The sequence below is a fragment of the Terrapene carolina genome, unplaced genomic scaffold, assembly GCF_002925995.2.
Source record: "Terrapene carolina triunguis isolate 2854851 unplaced genomic scaffold, T_m_triunguis-2.0 Scaffold58, whole genome shotgun sequence".
NCBI classification, from domain to species: domain Eukaryota; kingdom Metazoa; phylum Chordata; order Testudines; family Emydidae; genus Terrapene; species Terrapene triunguis.
In genome coordinates this window covers 34,444,146-34,466,754 of record NW_020664409.1, presented here as the reverse complement: position 1 = coordinate 34,466,754, position 22,609 = coordinate 34,444,146, and the positions used below count along the sequence as shown (strand labels likewise).

The window sequence follows — 22,609 nt, the reverse complement described above, 5'->3', positions numbered from 1 at the left end:
GGATTAACTTGAGACTCCTGAATAAATTAGTTTATAATTAAAAATATAGTGACCCTCTGCTTTCAATTTTAAAAATCAATGGAACTACAACTACTTGAAAGTCCAAGCGAAGAATTCTTGTCTGGCACTAAGCTACATTACCTCAGTCAGAAGGAATAGTCAGAGCCTTTTGAAACAGCTCATGTCCCAGCACACAGCTAACTTTTAATCCTCCATGGTGAACGTGCTGGTTATCTCTCAGTTTAGATTTTCAAAAAAGATAATTTTAGAGTACAAACCCTACAACAAATTGCTTATTTGAATCCAAGTCAACATATCCTACCAAAAAGAACAGGAGTACTTGTGGCACCTTAGAGACTAACAAATTTATTTGAGCATAAGCTTTCGTGGGCTACAGCCCACTTAATCAGATGCATAGAATAGAACATATAGTAAGAAGATATATATACAGAGAACATGAAAAGGTGGAAGTTGCCATACCAACTCTAAGAGGCTAATTAATTAAGATGAGCTATTAGCAGCAGGAGAAAAAACACATTTGTAGTGATAATCAAGATGGCCCATTTCGGACAGCTGACAAGAAGGTGTGAGGATACTTAACATGGGGAAATAGATTCAATTTGTGTAATGACCCAGCCACTCCCAGTCTCTATTCAAGCCCAAGTTAATGGTATCTAGTTTGCAAATTAATTCCAGTTCAGCAGTTTCTCGTTGGAGTCTGTTTTTGAAGCTTTTCTGTTGCAAAATTGCCACCTTTAAGTCTGTTACTGAGTGACCAGAGAGGTTGAAGTGTTCTCCTACTGGTTTGTACTGAATGTTATGATTCCTGATGTCAGATTTGTGTCCATTTATTCTTTTGCGTAGAGACTCTCACCCACAACTATTTCACATTTGGGGACAATACGTACCTTCAAGTCAGTGGCATTGCGATGGGTACCCGCATGGCCCCACAGTATGCCAACATTTTTATGGCTGACTTAGAACAACGCTTCCTTAGCTCTCAGACCCTAACGCCCCTACTCTACTTGCGCTACATTGATGACATCTTCATCATCTGGACCGATGGAAAAGAAGCCCTTGAGGAATTCCACCATGCTTTCAACAATTTCCATCCCACCATCAACCTCAGCCTGGACCAATCCACACAAGCGGTCCATTTCCTGGACACTACTGTGCTAATAAGCAATGGTCACATAAACACCACCCTATACCGGAAACCTACTGACTGCTATACTTATCTACATGCCTCCAGCTTCCATCCAGGACACACCGCACAATCCATTGTCTACAGCCAAGCTCTAAGATACAACCGCATTTGCTCCAATCCCTCAGACAGAGACAAACACCTACAAGATCTCTATCAAGCATTCTTAAAACTACAATATCCGCCTGCTGAAGTGAAAAAACAGATTGACAGAGCCAGAAGAGTACCCAAAAGTCACCTACTACAGGACAGGCCCAACAAAGAAAATAACAACACCATTAGCCGTCGCCTTCAGCCCCCAACTAAAACCTCTCCAGCGCATCATCAACAATCTACAACCTATCCTGAAAGACAATCCCTCACTCTCACAGATCTTGGGAGACAGACCAGTCCTCGCTTACAGACAGCCCCGCCAACCTGAAGCAAATACTCACCAGCAACCACACACCACACCACAAAAACACTAACCCAGGAACCTATCCTCGCAACAAAGCCCGATGCCAACTCTGTCCATATAATCTACTCAAGTGACACCATCATAGGACCTAATCACATCAGCCACGCCATCGGGCTTGTTCACCTGCACATCTACCAATGTGATATATGCCATCATGTGCCAGCAATGCCCCTCTGCCATGTACACTGGCCAAACCGGACAGTCTCTACGCAAAAGAATAAATGGACACAAATCTGACATCCGGAATCATAACATTCAAAAATCAGTAGGGGAACACTTCAACCTCTCTGGTCACTCAGTAACAGACTTAAAGGTGGCAATTTTGCAACAGAAAAGCTTCAAAAACAGACTCCAACGAGAAACTGCTGAACTGGAATTAATTTGCAAATTAGATACCATTAACTTGGGCTTGAATAGAGACTGGGAGTGGCTGGGTCATTACACAAATTGACTCTATTTCCCAATGTTAAGTATCCTTACACCTTCTTGTCAACTGTTCAAAATGGGCCACCTTGATTATCACTACAAAAGTTTTTTTTTTCTCCTGCTGATAATAGCTCATCTTAATAAATTAGCCTCTTAGAGTTGGTAGGGCAACTTCCACCTTTTCATGTTCTCTGTATGTATATACTGTATATCTTCTTACTATATGTTCCATGCTATGCATCTGATTTAAGTGGGCTGTAGCCCACGAAAGCTTATGCTCAAATAAATGTTAGTCTCTAAGGTGCCACAAGTACTCCCGTTCTTTTTGTGGATACAGACTAACATAACTGCTACTCAAACATATCCTACCAGTTTTAGCACTATATAACACAATCACTACCACTTGTGAAAGATCATGGCATTTTTGGAAGAGAGTGCTTTGCTCAGATATTGAAAGTTATTGACTGCACAACTGCTCGATAGGGAGCAAATTCAAGATTATATTAAAAAGGTAGTACAGGGACATGTTATAGTAAAAATTAAATACCCAACCTGTTATACAACAAATCTAAAGAAAATGCAGTCTCTTGAATGGCAATTTAATATGTTCATCAAATTTAATGAAAGCACATCATAAACATATTGTAACCACAACTGCAGACAATTTCAATTAATAAACAATAAAATGTGAGGTAGACTGACTAGTGAAGCTAAATTCACCATGTTTTGGTTAAGAAAATTTTACACTAAAAGCAACATTTTAACCCCCTTCCAAAAGTCACAAAAAGCAATTGCATAAATTACAGCAAGATGCATCTGAATATGATTTTCATTCAAATCTTAGTTTACATTCAATATTAACCTGTGAACTGTTAATCATGTCCAGATTTTACATGTCAACAGGTAAAATATAATGCTGGCCTATTTAATACATTCATAAGAGTGCCCTTGATGATGAGGCTTAAAACCAAAACAGAACAGTTGTACTCTAGATGTCAAAGTATGGTCTCCTCATGTATTCAAGGACTATGAGCTGTAGTTTTCAAGCAGACTGACCCTGGATTATTTTAAGTAAAGATTTATAGTGATATAGTCTTCAAAAGAAAGTGTTGCCAAAAACCTTCCCTCTCCACTGGAGAATAAAAGTGTTGTAGAAACCAATTGCTTGTTTGATAATGGAAGGCAGATACACTAGCTTTCTGATTTAGTTCTCAACCATCAGGACAATTTCGCACCACTTTACCACGGGGCTAAATAATCATCATCAAAATAGTCTTAGCACCTGGAATTTTAAGAACTTAGTGCAAACATCATGTATACAAACATAAAGCAAATCACTCTTGAACATTTTATATCCTCCGACTTGCAGACTACAGGTAACATTTCTAAATTTTTTACCTCAAACTAAAATTCAAAAGTTATTCAATCAGCCCTAAGCCCTTCTGGCAAACCAGAAGTACTGAAATGTATTCAGGTGTAATGAAAGTTTCAAAATATACCTCTGTATCCCCGCCGGCTAAATTAAAATTAAGATATATTTTAAAACATAAGGCTGTATGAAGGACACTTAAAAATATTTAAATCTAAAGAAAAAGAAAAGGGTTGTTCATTTGAAATATGCTACATTGACAGCCTCACAGTTAAGCTATATTAAAATCAACAGATATGCAAACCATTATTTTCCTTTTTAGCTTCAGTCTAATATATTATGTTTTTCATTATCTGTAAACATTCATCTTTTCACAAGATAAAAAAGTTGCTTGATTAACACTTTGTTCAAAATGCAGTTTTGGCAGGCCCTTCTCAGTTGACTTGCAGGTCACATATAAAGGATGTGTTAAGAACTTCATAAAAACACAATGAAGTGAATATTATTGATTTTTTTTTACCATCTTATAAAGGAGGTTGCATTTTTTTTTTTCAACTAAGGGGGTGGAGAGAGGAGAATGTGTGGGGGAAGGGTACCTTTTATAAAATATTGAAATCTCAATTGAGTAACCAATATAAAACAGTGAATACTTCTAAAAATGTTAACTGCATTAGTAAAACTGGTGAACACCTATAACCCTGAAACCAAGTGCTAGTGCACCAGGTTAATTCTATAACAGAACAGCAGTTATTTTAAGAGAACACAGTAATGTGTTTTAGACCAGAATAATGCATAATCACTACAGCCATATTTACAAAAGTTTAATATTCAAAATGAAAGGACCAACCTGTTCTAGGTACTGTATTCAAACAGACCTTTTTGATTATGGGCAGATTCTCTTGCGATTGATTCAAGCTCACTTGTGAAGTGATTTTCAGTGGGCTACGGAAAAGCCCCAAACCATTGTGCCTCACCCCATTTTAGCTCACTTTAGGTATAAAATTCAGTTCATATCGGCTGCCACACTCTTGAACATTGTCTTCCTATTTTATGATTCACTTCTGGGCAGGGTACCTAAGTTCTCAAAAGCAGCAGCAGCAGCAGCAAAAATCTCACCTCAGGACTCTACACACTATTGCAGGTGAATGAGGAAGGATACTTGGAGCAAACTGCATTCAATCAAACCTAGACTTAAAGTTTTTGATGTACAAGTAAAGTGTACCAGCTAAAATGGGATTTTTCACAATTTTTAAAACCTTTGACGCTATAACTATCTGAAGTCATTTTGCTGGTGTTTAGCTGCTCTAACTAAAGAGACAATGTGCATAAGAAATCTTTTTCTCCTCGTTATGCTGGCCAGCCAGTGACTTTAATTGTGGAGTAGAATTTTTGTTAAAAGAGGGTGAAAGAATGTTACTAGGAGAACCTGCGTGCGTGCTCCATGCCTGCCAAACATTTACTGATTTGTTCAGGTTTAAGTAGTAAACTTCTAACTCCTGTGGAAATTTTGCCAAAGACACAGTTTCAATACATAAACAATTACAAGTTTTAAAGTAACACTGCACAGAGAGAGAACAAGACTACTTTTAATACAAATATCTAAGTTACTTTGTAATTTCAAACCCCTGAGTATTACTGTACCGAAGTACAGATCTGAAGAGAAACGGAGGAGTCTCCTCAGCATATTATCTTCAATGGTGTGAGTCTGGTGTTATGCCTTCAGGCTAGTGGATGCTGAAGTCAGTTTCTTCCCCAGCTTAGCATAGTACAAAAAACCCCAAGAGAACTCTTCATCAACCAAAATATGTCCTCCTTCCACATCACAGGAGACAGCTTGTAGGCTGTGGTGTTAGTTTCATTAACTGTGACTAACGTGGAATTAACTTGAATCCAAGCGCCTGTAATCATAACTGAAGTGATAAACATATGCCTAGAAACAAAGCCTACTTTAGAATTTTGGGGACTCCTTTAGAGTAGACTAGATAAATATTGGTTGCACTTTGCTCCACAGTGATTGTACTTGGTTGTTTCTTCTGTCCCCTCTCCTCTCCCCCCAAAAGCCAACCAAACAAAGAAACCTCTCAAGTTCTCTTCTTTTCCTTTGTTATTTGGTCTCCTATCAAGTTTATATGTGGCGCCCAGTGAGAAAATAGAGTGGTTTGTCATCAATGCTGTTGGCAGTCTGAAACTCATCTCGGAGACGAAACTGCCACTCGTCTTCCAGCTCTAAACGGACTATTGTTTGACGTAAAGAGCTTCTGTCTTGGCATATGACACACAAGGTGGCACCTTAAATTAAAAACAAGATACAGCTTTAGTAACATGTAAGACTTCAATTTTCTTGCCTCGTTTTCAAAAAGACAAAAACAATAAAAACTACTACTTGGAGGCCTTTCCCACACAAAACCGTCATAAGCTCCCAAGTGTCCATTAAGGTGTCTGACATGAACAGTGTACCCAGTATGATCAGTCTCAGATATGGAAAGTGAGCCATGAGAGAGTGGGCAAACATCTCTGCAAAAATGACTGAAAAGAATACAGGTACGTAAACAGTGGGAAGAAAGTATTACAAAATGTGTTTGACATTCAGCAGTTTCCAATGAAATAGGGATTTGGGAGGAGGGGAGAGAGAAGTCTCTCTCTACAGTCCAAGCCTGAAATCATGCACAAGATGTCTGACAAAGCAACTTCAAATGAATGAGGATTCATGGCAGCTAAGGGGGCATTATTTATTTATTTATTTATATTGCAGTAGCTCCTACGGAACGAGTCAGGGATCAGAGCCCTGCTGTGCATATATCTACACTGCAGAAAATGGTGTGTTCTTAACTTAGGTTAGCTAACTTGGGTTAAAATAGCAGTGAAGACATGGCAATTTGGCTTTTAACATATGCTAGCAGTTAAAGCCTACAAAGGAACCTGGGGTTGAACTTGAGCTGGTGTGCTGGGGTGTCTTAACTCAAGTTAAAATAGCAGTGAAGAACATTTATCTTCCTTTTGCAGTGTAACTATACCCTGTGTTAGACACCTTACAAACATGAGTCCATGACCCACTGAAGGTTTCCACTCATGCAAGTGTGGGTCACCCATTCATCCACCCCATAGCCAGAACTCCTGGGATTTGCTTCCTTCCTCATACCACTCAAAAAATTAAAGTATGCCCTATTCTAAGTGACTGGGCATGTATACAACCTGGCAATGATTTTAGGATAGTGGACAATTTGCTGATGTTAATATGGTTTATGAGGATTAATTTGGACTTTCAGAAGTCCTTTCCTAAAGTCCCACACAAAAGGCTGTTAAGGAAACTAAGTAGTCATATGCTGACAGGCAAAGTACTGCCATGGATTAAGTACTGACGAAGAGAAAGAGAACAGATTAGGAACAAATGGTTTATTTTTGACATAGCAAGAGGCTAACAAGGGGGTGCCCCAAGATTGGTGCTGTTTGATATTGTTTCTTGTCATGCCCATGACATGGTAGATGCTATCCACCCTTAGCAAAAACAAAACACACACACACCACATGACTGCCATTCTTAAAGAAAACTCTCAGATCCACAGCCAGGTGGCAAAATGTGCAGATGATGCAAAACTACTGAGGTGAATCAACAGTAGAGAAGCCTGTGAGGAACTTCAGAGGAGGCTAAACAAAGCTAGGTGCATCGGCAGCATGATGAGAGAGGCAATTCAGTGCTGACAAAAGCAAATTTAACACATTACTGGGTTCTGAGTTAAACTGTAATCACTCATGAAAAAAAGACCTGCATGTCACTGTGGGCAGCTCAGTAAAGATCACTGCTTAAAAATACAAAAAGAGATCAGGATATGAAAGAACGGGCTAGGAAATAATACTTTGAGGGGTAAAGCTTCATGCTAAGTATCCCTTTTGTGCTCAAATCTACAGGGGCACAATCTAGCCACTGAAAATGTACCATAGGAATTGATGCTACACCTCACCTGTAATACTGTGGTTCAGTTCTGGTCTCACAGGAATAGAGCAGAAATAGAAGGTATGCAGAGAGTAGGCAATGAAAATGTTTAAAGACATGGAAAGACATCCAAATGAGGAGAGACTGAAAAGAGTGTGACTGTTTAGAAATGAATAATGAATTTTCTTGGGGGGAGGAGTCAAACCCTCCTCCTCATCCTAGCTCATAACACAAGAACAAGTGCACATTCAATGAAACTGAAAGGCAATACATTAAAAACTGATTAAAGGAAATACTTTTCTATGTAATGCATATTTAGCCCTCAGAACTCATTGCTGCAAGATATCACTGAGGCCAATAGGTTAGAAGAATGAGACATTTATATGGAGAGCATCATCATCCACAATTGCATTAGACAAGGGTTTTTTTTCTCTTTTACACAAAATTAGTAATATAAACCCTCAGTATTAGGGCATAAGACAACCACTAAAAGAGGCAGGAAGAAACTGCCTCAATGAGCAGGTTACTCTATTATTGTTCACTGCAGGATTTCTTGCACCTTCTCCAGAGCACTGGATATTCACTACCATCAAAGGCACGATAATAGTTTGGAATAGATGAACTGCTTGTCCCATCCATTATGGCAATGTCTATGTTCTGAACTCTGTTTCCAAATCATATGTTAGTGAAGTACTCAGCTGCATGCTGCACTGACTGCATTCGACAGATACCAGACCTATTTCCATTTGATGCCACTGCTGTTAGTGCTATTTATCAAGGCTTTTCTTCACTATAGCCTTGTTATTATGATGGTGGGAGCTCTACACAAATCGAAAGAGCAGACAGAATGCATTCCTTGTTGGAGCAACACCAGCACTGATTATGAAGATGGAGAAATGTCTGGATTCATTTCATCCTCTATATTTCATTTTGCTTGTGAGCTATTATTTTGTACTAAAAGCAACAGAGATACCCAGTGGAGAAATCATTACCTTTCAGGAATTTGAACTTCTTAAGAAGGTCTGCACCTACGAAAGAGTCACAGAGGTACAACAGGAGTCCACTGAAAAACACCCCCTCACAGTTGACATTGATGGAGTGTGGGCGGGAGCTCACATAGCAGATCGCCACCTGAAACCAAAAAGCAAAACAGAAAGAATGTTTTAAGAAAACCCCCCAGGAGGGACCTAATATGGAGGCTGAACATAAAATAACTACAAGAGGCCAGAGTTGGTTGACTTGAGTTTAAAAAACCAAAAAATCCACAATCTTGGATACAGTTTGAACATTTGGGGGTTCTATTAGGCAATCTTCCTGATTGAATTCTAATTAGAGCCACAGAAAGTCCTTAGCTCATTTGTTACCTTTCCAAGTCCCTAGCCAGAAAATCTCTGCTGTGAATCTTACTCATTCTCTCCTTTTAATCCCTTCCCTTTACTAAAAAAGCTTTACACAGTAATGGGATTTTTCCATATTTTAATTCAAAAGATTCATCTGTAATGCGAATAAAATGGTGCATAGACTAGCCTTGGCATTCAATCCTAGGTCTTCTGATGGGATGATTTCCAGAAGAAAAGTGATGCCTGTAGCTAAGGTGAGATTTAAAACTATTGCATCAGACTCTAGCAAATAGAAAGGGCCCACTGTAGTCTAATTTAACCCCATGCTTCTCCATTACTTTGCTGACTTCATCTAAATCTCTGAGGTCTGTGCTTGTGTGATAATCATACAATGATGGTAATATTATTTCATTTGTTCCAATGACATGGCATTTAAGTATATCCTATTAAGAAGGAAAATGCAGAAGTGGTGTAGGGAGGGGTACATTAAAGAGGAGGATAATTACACTGTGCTTTGTTGGAGTGAGCAGTCAGGCTAGTGCAGCAGTGTAATATCAAAAACTGGCCAAGCAAGAACAAAGTGGCAATAAATGTGAATCAGAAACACATGATAAAAAGTAGTAAAGATTTGGGGGATGCATGTCTTAAAAAGTACACGGATGAATATCAGGGTCCATACAGATAGCTAAATGGCAAACTGGCATCCAAGAACAAGGGCTTTCACTGCAAACAAATTCTTACATTATTATATGTGATAGATTACAAAAAGATTGAGGATGGCTATCTTAACCTAATAACAAAAACGGGGGGAGGGTGGAAGAGGAGAAGAGGGATGACATGAGCATTCAGTGAGCACAAAATCCAGATATTGGGAACAAAAATCAATCAAGAAACCAAAGGACATGAAGAGAAGAAACTCTTCGATAGCCTCTACACCAATGCTAGGAGCCAGGGTAATAAACGAAAGGAACTGGAATTATTCATTTATTAGCATAAATTCAATGTAGTTGGTATTACTGAAATTTGGTGGGATGATTCCTATGATTGGAATGTTAAAATCAATGGTTCTAACCTATTTAGGAAGTATCAAGTGGGCAAATGGGAATATAGTGTGGCACAGTCAAAAATGGTATTACCTGTTTCCGAGTCACTGATAATTCAGAAGAACATGATCTTGAATGCTTATGGATCAATATCCTAACAGGTAAAGCATAAGACGGGGCATTAGTTGCTGTCTGCCTCAAACCACCAAATCACACTAGGGAACAGGATGTCTGCCTCCTTACACACCTATCTATAATGTGTATGGAAAAAAACAGTGTGATCATGGGAACTTCAATTTGAGTAATAAATGCTGGCGGTATTAAAACATCCTTGGAATTTCTAAATGTTATGGATGAGAATCTCCTGACTCAAAAGGTGTTGCATCCAACACAAGGAAATTCTACATTAGGCCTTGTCTTGACAGATGAAGAGGAACTGATCACAGAACTAAAAATTAATGGAAGCTTACGGACAAGTGATCACGACTTGATCACATTTATAATGTCCAAACAGAATAAAGTCCAGACCAGTGATCTATATATATTTGGTACTTTGAAAGGGCCAGTTTCACAAAGCTGAACACAATTATGAGCCAGATCAGCTGGGAGGAAGAATTTATTCAGAAAAATGTGAATGATAATTGGGACTTGTTTAAGAACACTTTACTGGAAGCCCAAAAAGCCACAATTGAGGAAAAAGGCCGTACTGTTTAAAAAACAGATCTAGCTTACCAGGTAAGTGAAGGCTGCTATAAAATATGTATGTGTATATATATATATATATATATATATATATATATGAGAAAGAAAGGGAAAGTTGATAGCTTCTGATTTATATTCATTACTAAGAACTGTAGAAAATTGATAAGGGAAGCAAGCAAGCAAGCAAGGAGAAATCTATGGCGAGCAGAATTATAGACAATAAGATTCTTTATGTTCCTGATATAGTTTAAACAATCTTAACAATGGTATTAGTTCATTACTAGATGGAAATGGTAGAATTACCAATAATAATGCAGAAAAGGCAGAAGTGTTCAATAAATACTTCTATTCTGTCTTTGGGATAAAAGAGATGATGTAGTCATATCGTATGATAACACTCTTTCCATTTCACTAGTATCTCAGGAAGATGTTAAACAGCATCTACTCAAGTTAAACATTGTTAAATCAGGAGATCTGGATAACTTGCATCCAAAAGTTTTACAAAATCTGGCTGAGGAGCTTGCTGGACTACTAATGATGTTTTTCAATGAGTCTTGGAACACTAGGGAAGTTCCAAAGACTAGAAGAAAGTGAATGTTGTGCCAATATATAAAGAGGGCAAATGGGATGGCCCAGATAATTATAGGACTACCAGACTGACATCAATCCCAGGCAAGATAACAAGAGTGGCTCATATGGGACTTGATTAATAAAGAATTAAAGGAGAGTAATCCAATTAATGCCAATCAACATGGGTTTATGGAAAATAAATCCTGTCAAGCTAGCTTGATTTTTTTTTTATGAGATCACAGGTTTGTTGATAAAGATAATAGTGTTAATGTAATATATTTAGAGTTCTGTAAGGCATTTGACAAAAAAATTAGAACGATATAAAATTATAGTGGAACACATTAAATGAATTAAAAACTGGCTAACTGATAGGTCTCAAATGTACTGTAAGTGTAAACGGAATCATCACTGAACACGTGTGTTTCTAGTGGGGTCCTGCAGGGATTGGTTCTTGGCCCTAAACCAGTGTTTTTCAAAATGGGGTCCGCAGACCACTGGGGGTCTGCGAGGGTATTCCAGGAGGTCCGTGGGCCCCGCTGATCAACTCCTCCCCCTCTCTCCCAGCACCTCCTGCACGCAGGGGAAAAAATGGTTACTTACCATCTTGTAATTGTTGTTCTTGAAGATGTGTCGCTCATGTCAATTCCAATAGGTGTGCGCGCACGCCACGTGCACAATCGTTGGAAGATTTTAGCCTAGCGGTACCCGTCGGGTCAGCTGTGAAGCCCCCTGGAGTGGCACCTTCATGGCGGTGTATATAGTCCCGCCTGCTCAGTTCCTTCTTGATGGAATACTCCAACAGAGGGCAAGCGGGCGGGATTTGGAATGGACATGAGCAACACACCTCGAAGAACAGTGACGAGATGGTAAGTAACCATTTTTTCTTCTTCAAGTGCTTGCTCATGTCCATTCCAATAGGTGACTCCCAAGCAGTTTCCACGGAGGAAGGGTCGGAGTTCACCGAGTTGCTGACTGAAGTACTCCCTGCCAAAGGCCGCATCGTCTCTTGCCTGTTGAGTGATGGCATAGTGTGGCGTGAAGGTGTGGATGGAAGACCACGTTGCTGCCTTGCATATGTTCTGAATAGGGTCTTGCGCGAGGAATAGAAGCAGCAGCAGCCTGCGCTTTTGTGGAGTGTGCCATCAATGCCAGGGCTGGAATCTTAGCCAGGTCATAGCATGATCTGATGCAGGACGTGATTCACGACGAAACGTGCTGAGATGAGATGGGAAGCCCTTTCATCCTTTCAGCGATTGCAATAAAGAGCTGTGGTGACTTACAAAATGGCTGTGTATGTTCAATGTAGAAGGCTAGGGCACACCTGACGTCCAGAGAATGGAGTACTCTCGCTCTGTTGCTGGCATGAGGCCTAGGAAAGAATACCAGTAGAAATATGTCCTGGTTTACATGAAAGTGGGAGACTACCTTGGGTAGGAACACTGGGTGAGGGCATAGCTGCAGCTTGTCTTTATAAAAACCCGTGTAGGGGGGCTCGGAAATCAGCACTCTGAGTTTAGAGATCCTTCTGTCTGAGGTTATGGCCACCAGAAAAACCAATTTCCAGGACAGGTAGGACAGAGAGCAGGTCACCATGGGCTCGAAGGGGGGCCCCATCAGTCTGGAGGGAACCAGGTTGAGATCTCATTGGGAAATGGGCTGCCGCACCTGTGGATAAAGCCTATCCAAGCCCTTGAGAAAATGACCAACCATGGGATGTCCAAAGACCGACCTACCCACCACAGCTGGGTGGAAGGCCGAGATGGCAGCCAGGTGATATCGCCAACCCCTGTTGTTTCAGGTAGAGAAGGTAGTCCAGCACAATGGGAATAGGCGCTTGCTGACGTACCTTTCTGTAGGAACCAAATGGAGAAACGCTTCCACTTCACCAGGTACGTTGTGTGAGTGGAGGGTTTCCTGCTCCCCAACAGGACTTCCTTAACAGGTCCCGAACTTGAACTGTAGTTCAAGCAGGTTCAGCCATGGAGTTTCCATGCCATGAGGTGGAGGGACTGCAGGTTGGAGTGCTGTAGTTGACTGGGGTCCTGCGTGATGAGGTCCGGGAGCATAGGAAGGGCTACTGGCCTGTCTACTGATAGGTTCAGCAGCGTGGTGAACCAGTGCTGGCAGGGTCACACTGGTGCTATGAGGATCACTGAAGCCCTGTCCTGCCGGACCTTGAGGAGGACCTTGTGTATGAGAGGGAAGGGTGGGAATGCATATAACAGGTGACCCATCCACGCTATGGAGCCATGGCAATGGTTCTGAAAGGAGCAGAACAGATGGCACTTCCTGTTGCTCTGCATCACAAACAGGTCCACGTGGGGATAGCCCCACCTCTGGAAGATGGAAAGAGCCATGTCCACTCTGAGTGACCACTTCTAAGTGTTGAACGAGCAGCTGAGGTGGTCCGCTAGTTCGTTCTGTGCTCCCGGCAGATACGAGGCCTGTAGCTGGATGGAGTGTGCGATGCAGAAGTCCCACAGTCAGAGAGCTTCCAGGCACAGGGGAGAGGAGCGAGCACCACCCTGTTTGTTTATATGGAACATCGCTGTGGTGTTGTCAGTCATCACTGACACACACTTGCCCTGAAGATGGGCCTGGAACGTCTGGGGAAGCCAGTTGAACGGCTCTCCGCTCTCTGACGTTGATATGCAGCGATAGTTCTGGTTGTGACCACAGGCCTTGAGTTCTGATACCGCCCAAGTGTGCTCCCCAGCCCATCTCCGATGCATCCGTGACCAGCGACAATGAGGGCTGAGGCTTGGCAAAGGGCACTCCTGCAGAGACCACCTGAGGTTGTAGCCACCAGCTGAGGGACTCAAGAATGAGGGGCAGGAGGGTAACGAGTCTGTCTGGAGGGTCCCGGCTGGGTCTGTATACCCTCGCCAACCAAGCCTGGAGGGGGTGAAGGCGCAATCTGGCGTGTTGTACTATGTACGTGCAGGCCGCCATATGTCCCAGAAGCTTCATGCAGTTTCTGGCTGTAATTTTAGGAAACTGGCGGAGGCTCTCGATGATGCCCCTGATGCTTTGGAACTGAGACTCGGGCAGGGAAGCTCTGGCTTCTAGTGGAGTCCAGGAGAGCCCCAATAAATTCTATTTTGGGGGTTTGGGCTAGGGTAGACTTGGGCCCGTTCAGAATGAGCCCCAGCCTGCTGAAAGTGGCACGTGCCAACGCCATGTGCTTTTGCACTTGTACTTAAGAATCGCCCTCGATGAGCCAGTCGTCAAGGTACGGGAAAACCTGTACCCTGCATTTGCAGAGGAAGGCTGCCACAACTGCCATGCACTTTGTGAACACAGGAGGGGCTGTTGAAAGCCCAAACGGGAGTACAGTGAACTGATAGTCGCCTGCTGACCATGACTCTCAGGAATCGTCTGTGTGCCTGAATAATCGATATATGGAAGTGCGCATCCTTCAGGTCCAGTACCAGTCCCCCGGATCTGGGGAAGGAATGGCGGTGGCCAGAGACCATATGAAACTTCAGTTTTCTTATAAACATTTTGAGATTCATTTTGCAGATACAGAATAGGCCTGAGTCCCCCTTTGGCCTTTGGGATGAGGAAATATCAGGAGTAGAATCCTCTGCCCCTGAAATCCTGAGGAACCTCCTCTATCAACCCTAGAGTGAGGAACTATTGCACCTCCTGTAGAAGGAGGTGCTCGTGAGAGGGGTCCCTGAAGAGGGACAGGGAAGGTGGGTGGGAGGGCAGGAGGGCACAGAATTGGACAGAATATCCCACCCCCTCTGTGCTCAGGACCCAGCGATCTGAAGTAATCTGTGCCCAGGCATGGTAGAATTGGGGCAGACGATTCACAAAGGGAGGAAAAGGATCCAAGACTTGGGCTGGTGCTCCATCCTCGGGCGCACTTTCAAAAGTTTGGCTTCGAGATGGGGGGCTGCATGGAGGAGCCCTGGCCCTGGCTGGAGAAGGACTGCGGAGGACGCCTCCTGTTGTTTCTGCCCCTCCGTCGACTATAGGCGTGCCTACGGTGCCCTGGATAGAAGTGTGAGGTGGGGGAGCTGGGGCTTGAAGGGCTTTCTCTGGAGTGTTGGCGTGTGAATTCCCAGTGATTTCAGGGTTGCTTGTGAGTCCTTGAGACTGTGCAGTCTCAAGTCCGTCTTGTCAGCGAACAGCCTCACAGCGTCAAATGGAAGGTCCTGTATGGTATTCTGGACCTCCACCGGGAGTCCCGAGACTTGTAGCCATGAGCTACCTCTCATTGTAATGGCCATAGCCACAGTCTGTGCCACCAAGTCGGTGGAGTCCAAAGCAGCTTGGAGGGAGGTTCTAGCCACCACTCTGCCCTCCTCTAGTACTACAGCAAATTCCTGTCATGACTCCGACGGGAGCAGTTCCTGAAACTTGGAGAGGGCGTTCCAAGAATTGTATGCGTAGTGGCTAAGTACTGCCTGCGGGTTGGAGAGTCGAAGCTGGAGCCCCCCAGTCGAGTATACCTTTCAACCGAAGAGGTCCAGCTTCTTGGCATTCTTGTTTTTGGGGGCAGGCCCCGGTTGCCCCTGCCGCTCCCTGTGGTTTGCTGCATCAACCACCAGGGTCCCCAGTTGGGCGTGGTTGAAAAGGTGCTCATATCCCTTTTGTGGGATGAAGTAACACCTCTCTACACCCCTGGCCATAGGTGGTACAGAGGCCGGGGTCTGCCAGAGCACCTTCGTGGAGTTTTGAATAGTGTTTATATGTGGCAGTGCCACCTTGGAGGGACCCTCCAGGGCGAGTATGTCGACCATCGGGTTGGAGTCTTCCACAACCACCTCAGTTTGCATGTTGCAGTTCTGGGCCACCCTCCTAAGGAGGTTCTTTATGTCCATTGCTGGGAGGGACGTAGTAGTGCCTGCTACTGCCTTGTCCGGCAAGGAAGATGATGAGGCTCAAGGTGGGACAGGGTCTTCCTGCCCCTCTGGTTCCCTGGTGACGTGCTCAGGGACATCCACCACAGCTGCGACTGGTGTGGGAGCCACGGGCGTGACCCCGGGGTGGGTTCTCAGGAGCCCTGGATGTGTCAAGGGTGAACGATGTTGCGCGGGGGGGGAGGGGGGAGCTCAGGCAATGGAAACTACTGATGGCACCCTGGAACTATGCCCTTGAGCCTGGTGATAGGCCCAAGGTGTCCAAAAGGGCCAATGTGCCAGGCCCTGCCACTAGGGTGGCTAGGATACCATCGGTACTGAGGGATTCTCCGCTCTATGGTGCCGAGCCCGGTGCTGAGATCTTGAGTGGTACCAGCTGTGTCGGGACACAGACGACTCCACCTCTGACTCAGAGGAATAGGCCAAGCCCGACTAGGGAGGGGCAGACCCCGAGGGTGCCGAGGAGCGGTACCGAGGCGATGGGGAATGGCGCCGCAAAATGGTGGGGTTGCCTGGTTGCTGGATAGGTGGTGCTGCCATCGGTGCCCGAAGTGGTGTCTGCACCTGAACCAGTGCCTGGGAATGCGAGGTGGGGCACTGTGCCATCATGGCAATCAAGTCCCACGCGGCCTCAAAAGTATCTGCTGTGGAGGGAAGGTCCAGGTCCTCCTCCAACACCTCCCAGACCAGGGAGTCCACTGACACCAGACTCAACAGACCTCCCCTCAAGGCCGGAGGCAAAGGTGTCGGGACCGATGGACCAGCCTTCTGGTGTCCCAGTGTGGGACGCACTGCACTGGTGTCCTGTGTGCTCTTCTTGGTGGGGGAACGGCCCCCTCTCTGCCTTTTTCTTCTTATGCGGCATCAGGGATGGTGATTGGTGTTGCACTGATGAGCCTGCCTTCCGTGCCGAGGAGCAGTGCGAGTCCTTCCTTAGTGCCCCGCACTGAGGCCGATGCTGCCTCTTGTGCCAGTTGAGGCAGGAGAGCGGACTCCATTAAAAGGAGTTTTTCAGCCAATAGTGTCTCTCTCTTTTGGTTCTGGGCTTGAAGCCTCTGCAAATACTACACTTGTCTTGCAAATGTCCCTTTCCCAGGCACTTCAGACAAGCAGCGTGCAGATCCGCCCTGGGCATAGGCTTACCACACCTATCACATGGCTTGAACCCCTGGGGCCGCGGCATGCCCCGGACGGGGAAAAACTTACCGGGGGGGGAACCCCCCCCCCAACTTAAACTTACTCACTAGCTAACTAAGAAACTTACGAACTACTATGATAACGATTAACAACTATGTACAGGAAAAAAACACAAGGAAAGCACTTGCTGAAGCAAGAGACAAGTTGTTCCAATGATCGTCACTGGCGGTAAGAAGGAACTGAGCACTCGGTGGGTCAGCAAGGGACTGTTTATACTGCCATGAAGGTGCCACTTCAGGGGGCTCCCCTAGGTAAAACCTTCCAACGATCATGCACGTGGCGTGTGCACACACCTATTGGAATGGACATGAGCAAGCACTCGAAGAAGAACAGCTGTTCAGCAGCGTGAAGGAGGCGCTGGGAGGGAGTGGGAGAAGCGGGGACAGGGCACGCTCGGGGAGGGAGTGGAAACAAACAAGGAAGAGGAGAGGCAAGGGTGGGGCAGGGGCAGGAAGGGGTGGGGCAGGGGTGGGACCTGGGGCTGAGCGGGGGTCTGCGAAAAATTGTAAATCAAAACGGGGGTCCTCAGGTTGTTAAAGTTTGAGAACCGCTGCCCTAAACTATTTACATTTTTATCAATGACCTGGAAAAAAACAAAATAATTTCTGATAATGTTTGCGGTTGACATAAAATTGGGGGAGTGGTAAATAATAAAGAGAGCTGATACAGAGCAATTTGGATTATTTGGTCAGCTGGACACAAGCAAACAATGTGTATTTTAATGTGGTTAAATGTATACATCTAGGAACAAGGAATGTAAGCCATACTTACATGATTGGGGGGGAGGGGGAACTCTACCGTGAGAAGCAGTGACTCTGAAAAAGATTTGGGATCACGGTAGATAATCAGCTGTACATGAGCTCCCAGTGTGATGCTCTGGTCAAAAGGGCTAATGTAATCCTTGGATGCATTAACAGGGGAATCTCGGATAGAAGTAGAGAGATTATTTCACCTCTGTATTTGGCATTAGCGCGACCATTGCTGGAATACTGTGTCTAGTTCTGGTGCTCACAATTCAAGAAGGACGTTGATCAATCGGAGAGGGTTCAGAGAAGAGCCACAAGAATGATTAAAGGATTAGAAATCCTGCCTTATAGTGATAGACTCAAGGAACTCCATCTATTTTGTTCAACAAAGAGAAGGTTAAGGGATGTCTTGATTACAGTCTCTAAGTACCTACATGGGAAACACATATTTAATAATGGGCTCTTCAATCTAGCAGAGAAAGGTATATGTTCCAATGGCTGGAAGCTGAAGCTAGACAAATTCAGACTGTAAATAAGGCATAAATTTTTTAATAGTGAGAGTAATTAACCACTGGAACAATTTACCAAGGGTTGTGGTGGATTCTCCATCACTGTCAATTTTTAAATCAAGGTTTGACTTTTTTTTTTTTTTTAAAGATATGCTCTAGGAATTATTTTGGGGAAGTACTATGGCCTCTGTTATACAGGAGGTCACTCTAAGATGATCACAATGGTCCCTTCTGGCCTTGAAATCTATTAGCACAGCATGGATCTTTGGACCCCATGCTCCCAGTGTCCAGGCAACATAAGAGGTTTGCTGCTACTCCTTCCAAGCTAATAGAATTAGCCCTTTAGTTCGAATAATAGAGACTCATGGTTTTAAATCAAAGTCCTGGGTTCAATACCCACCCTGATGATTCTAAGGAGTCATCATACAAAAAGAAAGTTTTAAAAAATTAGAAGTAAGAAATATAACAGTTTGTATTTGCTAGAGATCCCATTTACCCCTAGAAATATTTTGTACCTCGGGTCCAATGTTCAGGTAGCAGTCAATGGCCAGTACAGGGTTCTTGAAGTTATGGATGGCCTTTGGAAAGAGTTTGTATGTTGCATGCTGAAGGAATTTCTCCAGAAGGAACTGAGCTGGGGCTGCCAGCAACGTGTGTTCACTGTCTGGGGCACAGACATACTGAAGAGGCATTATTGGGGCCATGCTCTCCGATACCTACAATGAAAATGATGGAACCTCTTTCAACCAACACTCTGTAGGTTGCATCTTCACTGAATGTACAGTTTGCCTTCTTGGCTATGTTACTGTAATTCCCACTTGCTAAATAAGCTGGAAAACCCCAGAACATGCAACCCAGTGGTGCCACATGGAAATAGCAGAAACTGTGATTTATTTGTTCTTTGATTGTTAAGTACATTTGTGAATATCTCAATGCATAAGGACAGAAAATAAAAATACAAATAATTTAAATTCAAAAGCAACACTATTTACTATAATGCCCCTCCACCCCCTACACCACCCACACAATCTCAGAGATTCAACTCTCCCCTTATGGCCCATTAGGCAAAAAGGCCCATTATATACAGAATGGCACACAGTAAAATTAGTCAACTAGTTCCAACTCTGTTGGATGCACAGAGAATAATTAGCCACTATCCCCTAAGCATTCAGATCCAGGGGGTGTTAGCTCCAGTGTCCTCCCATCTGATCTGAACTACAGGACTAGGTATGAACAGTAGCAAGAGAAAGTTTAAAGGAGTCAGGAAACCAGAGCAAGATAGGATTTCTAGATTAAAACCAACACCTTGAATTATACCTCATCTGAAAGCTGATACAGTTCATTGAGCACAGGTAAAACGAACAGTGCATGAAACACCATTTAGTAGCAAGCAGCACATTCTGCAATAGCCAGAGTTTGCAGGTGGATTTCCAGAGTACTTTGACATTTCAAAGCCTGTGTAAAATGTTTCTTCTTATTAACAACAGCAATGACTGAAGATCACCACAAATGACTAGAGACTGGAACTAAACTAAATATAATTTATCTATTCCACATGAATTTAGAAAACCTTTAAACTTGAGTTTAGAAAAATGTATCCACTTCTGATTAGACTTTAGATTTGAGAGTTCCTAATTCAAGCCTTACTCAGCCAAAGAAATCCATGAATTAACTAGAAATTATTTAATCAGCTTTCAAATCCCAGTTTGTTCTTGGTGTCTCCATTATAATGGAGGAGTTGTGATAGACTCCCAGGATTACTGCTAGTGATGGAGAAATTATGAATATTTATTACTACTTGCATTGAGATAGAACATAGCAGGTCCAGCCATGGCGCTAGATGCTGTACAAACACAGAACAGACTTTCTCTGACACGCTAAGTAAACATTCAAATTTTGACCTTCATGGAAACAATGGCAAAGTACCAGTTTTGTCTCCTGCACATAGCTCTCTTTTTCAAACATGCAAAACTCACCATGATTTTTGGCTTAATGGCAAAGTCCTTTTGCCCCCCAACCTGGATGTGTTTCTTCATGAGACTGAAGTTGTTAAAGCGGCAGATGAGAAGGCCACTGCTGTTTGTTCTCAGGTTAAAATCTACATCTTCACAGAAGTACCTAGATATTAAACACAGATTCACTAAACTGATTGTGTGTCTGCAAAGGGTATCCAATCCCATTTTAGTCCTTGCAATACATTATAAATTGTATTCTTTGTATAAATGGTCTGTGATGTATTCCATATACTGTTAAATACACTCTAGGCACCAACTCTTGGACTATCTCACCGATTACTTTGCTAGAAAAAACAATACAACTCTTATACAAACCTTCTACAGAGCACTTAACATTCAAATTGCTAACAGGCCCTTGCAGACTGACTTCAATAAGGAGAAAAGTAAGTCTTATTTTTTAAAGTATGTAGTTCAGATAGTCTTCCTCCTCTCCCCCCATTTACTGACTTCAAACACATTTTACTTTTGGCCAGATATTGTTCACCCAGAGCATTGCTCTGTGTCTATTTCAGAATGGATCCCTTCTATAAGACGTATTATCCAGGTGAATTGCTTTTGTGTTTGGCTGCTTTATGCGCATAGCAGTACAGGTACTAATCATAACAGACCATACTGGAATTAATAAATAAGACATTCTTCTACTACTACAAGTTCGTCCCTGCCACTGGGTGAAGAGTCTCATTTATAAATAAAATTAATATAAAATTAAAATTAAAAGTCTAAAATTCTTGCACCATAAGTAATACAAATGAGATACTGTGAAGTCAGTTGCTCTGGCATCCATACCATGAACCATGCAAGCTAGAACTTGGTCACCACATAGAGAGACAGTTTGGATTGCTGATGGAGGTAGAGACCAGGACAGGCCACCTTAGAGTCAGTGGGACGCTCAAAGTGAAGGAAATATAAAATCTAGTCTTATTTAGCGGGGGGAGTTGGATTCTGCTTCAAATCCTGATGGGAACTTGTGACAAAGCTCTGAGGGAGAATTGTAGAATGGAATTGATGCCTTTTGGTGAGAGGAAAGAAAGGGAGAGAAATGGCAAATACGGGAGAAAGTGAATTTGCTATAGGTTTTTAATTCCAAACACTGATGGAAAGTGGGAAATAAAGGCGAGGGAGCAGAGGCTCTCTCTGTAAAACAATGACCGATAAAATTTGGAAGCAGTTTAGCTCCATAAGGAATACAACAGCCTCCCCTCCCTTCACGTCTGTTGTCTCAATTACTTTGAGTCAGGTGAGCTGCGCTTCTCTACGTATTCCTGCCACTTGCCGATGCATTTCTGGAAGCAGGGCTTCCTGTGACTGACAAAAGGTGCTGTCCCTAGCAGGATGGATTTTCTGCCTCTCCTCTTCTGATTTCTTCCTGTTTCTCTCTTGTATTTTAAGTTTTCTCTGTGGTTTTTTTTTTTTTTAAACTCTTTTACCTTTTTCCTCAACCTTGCCTTTTCTCTTCTTTCTCACCCACCGTCTGTCTTTCTCCCAGTCTTTCTTTCCATCCTAACCCTGGTGCTCACTATCCTGACTCAGTTTTTCCAGTCTCCACTCAGATGAATCCTTATGTAATACAAAAACAGCACCTGGAGGGGAGGTGGAAGCCCTGCATCTAGATTCCATGCACTGACTGTTTTTCTTTCTCTGCGGGTAGTGCTAAGTCCTACTGAATTGCACCAGCACTATGCAAGGGCGTATAAGAATGGAGAATTGGAAGAATGATCACAAACGTTCACAACCTTGGTCAGCTGCTCCTCTTGTACCATAACAGAGAACACTCCTTTCTCTCCTCCACCCCAGGGATAAATTAATTCATTATAAATCATTCCAGTTTTGGGGTACAGTTTTTCTTTAAGGAGTGCTAGAATGGAACATCAAACCTGTATGAAAACAAACCTCACTGGCCAATCAGGATTTCCCAGTGATCTGAGCGCTACACTAGCCATGCTTCATAATACTAGAGAATCCTGGTTGCTAACTGATTGGCAAAGAAATAACCAATCATAACAGGAAGAGTCCCTTTCCTGATTTTTGTCCAAGTAACCTTGTGCCTAAGATTTATTTGGCTTTTAAAATATACAGTATATTCCCTTGCTGTTACAGCAAGCAGAACACAGCTATGAAATACAGGGGCCTGTCATGTTATACACGAACTCTCGTGCTGTAATTTGTTAGGCATGTTTCATTGCAGGACATTTTTTCGCTCAACACTCCATGAAGAGTTTGGAATTAGAA

The 22,609-nt window shown here is 43.1% G+C and overlaps 1 protein-coding gene across 1 annotated transcript in view; it reads right to left on the bottom strand.

Moving 5' to 3' along the window:
• Positions 1 to 2,719: 2,719 nt before the first annotated feature.
• GREB1L (GREB1 like retinoic acid receptor coactivator) overlaps positions 2,720 to 22,609 on the bottom strand; it is a 237,564-nt gene continuing 217,674 nt past the window's right edge. The window contains exons 31-34 of the mRNA XM_024206494.1: positions 20,342 to 20,483; positions 18,881 to 19,081; positions 8,380 to 8,518; positions 2,720 to 5,745 (exon numbers count right to left, since the gene is read on the bottom strand). Of these exons, the coding sequence (XP_024062262.1) occupies positions 5,582 to 5,745; positions 8,380 to 8,518; positions 18,881 to 19,081; positions 20,342 to 20,483 (646 nt within the window). The 3' untranslated portion in view covers positions 2,720 to 5,581. The remainder of the gene's footprint in view (positions 5,746 to 8,379; positions 8,519 to 18,880; positions 19,082 to 20,341; positions 20,484 to 22,609) is intronic.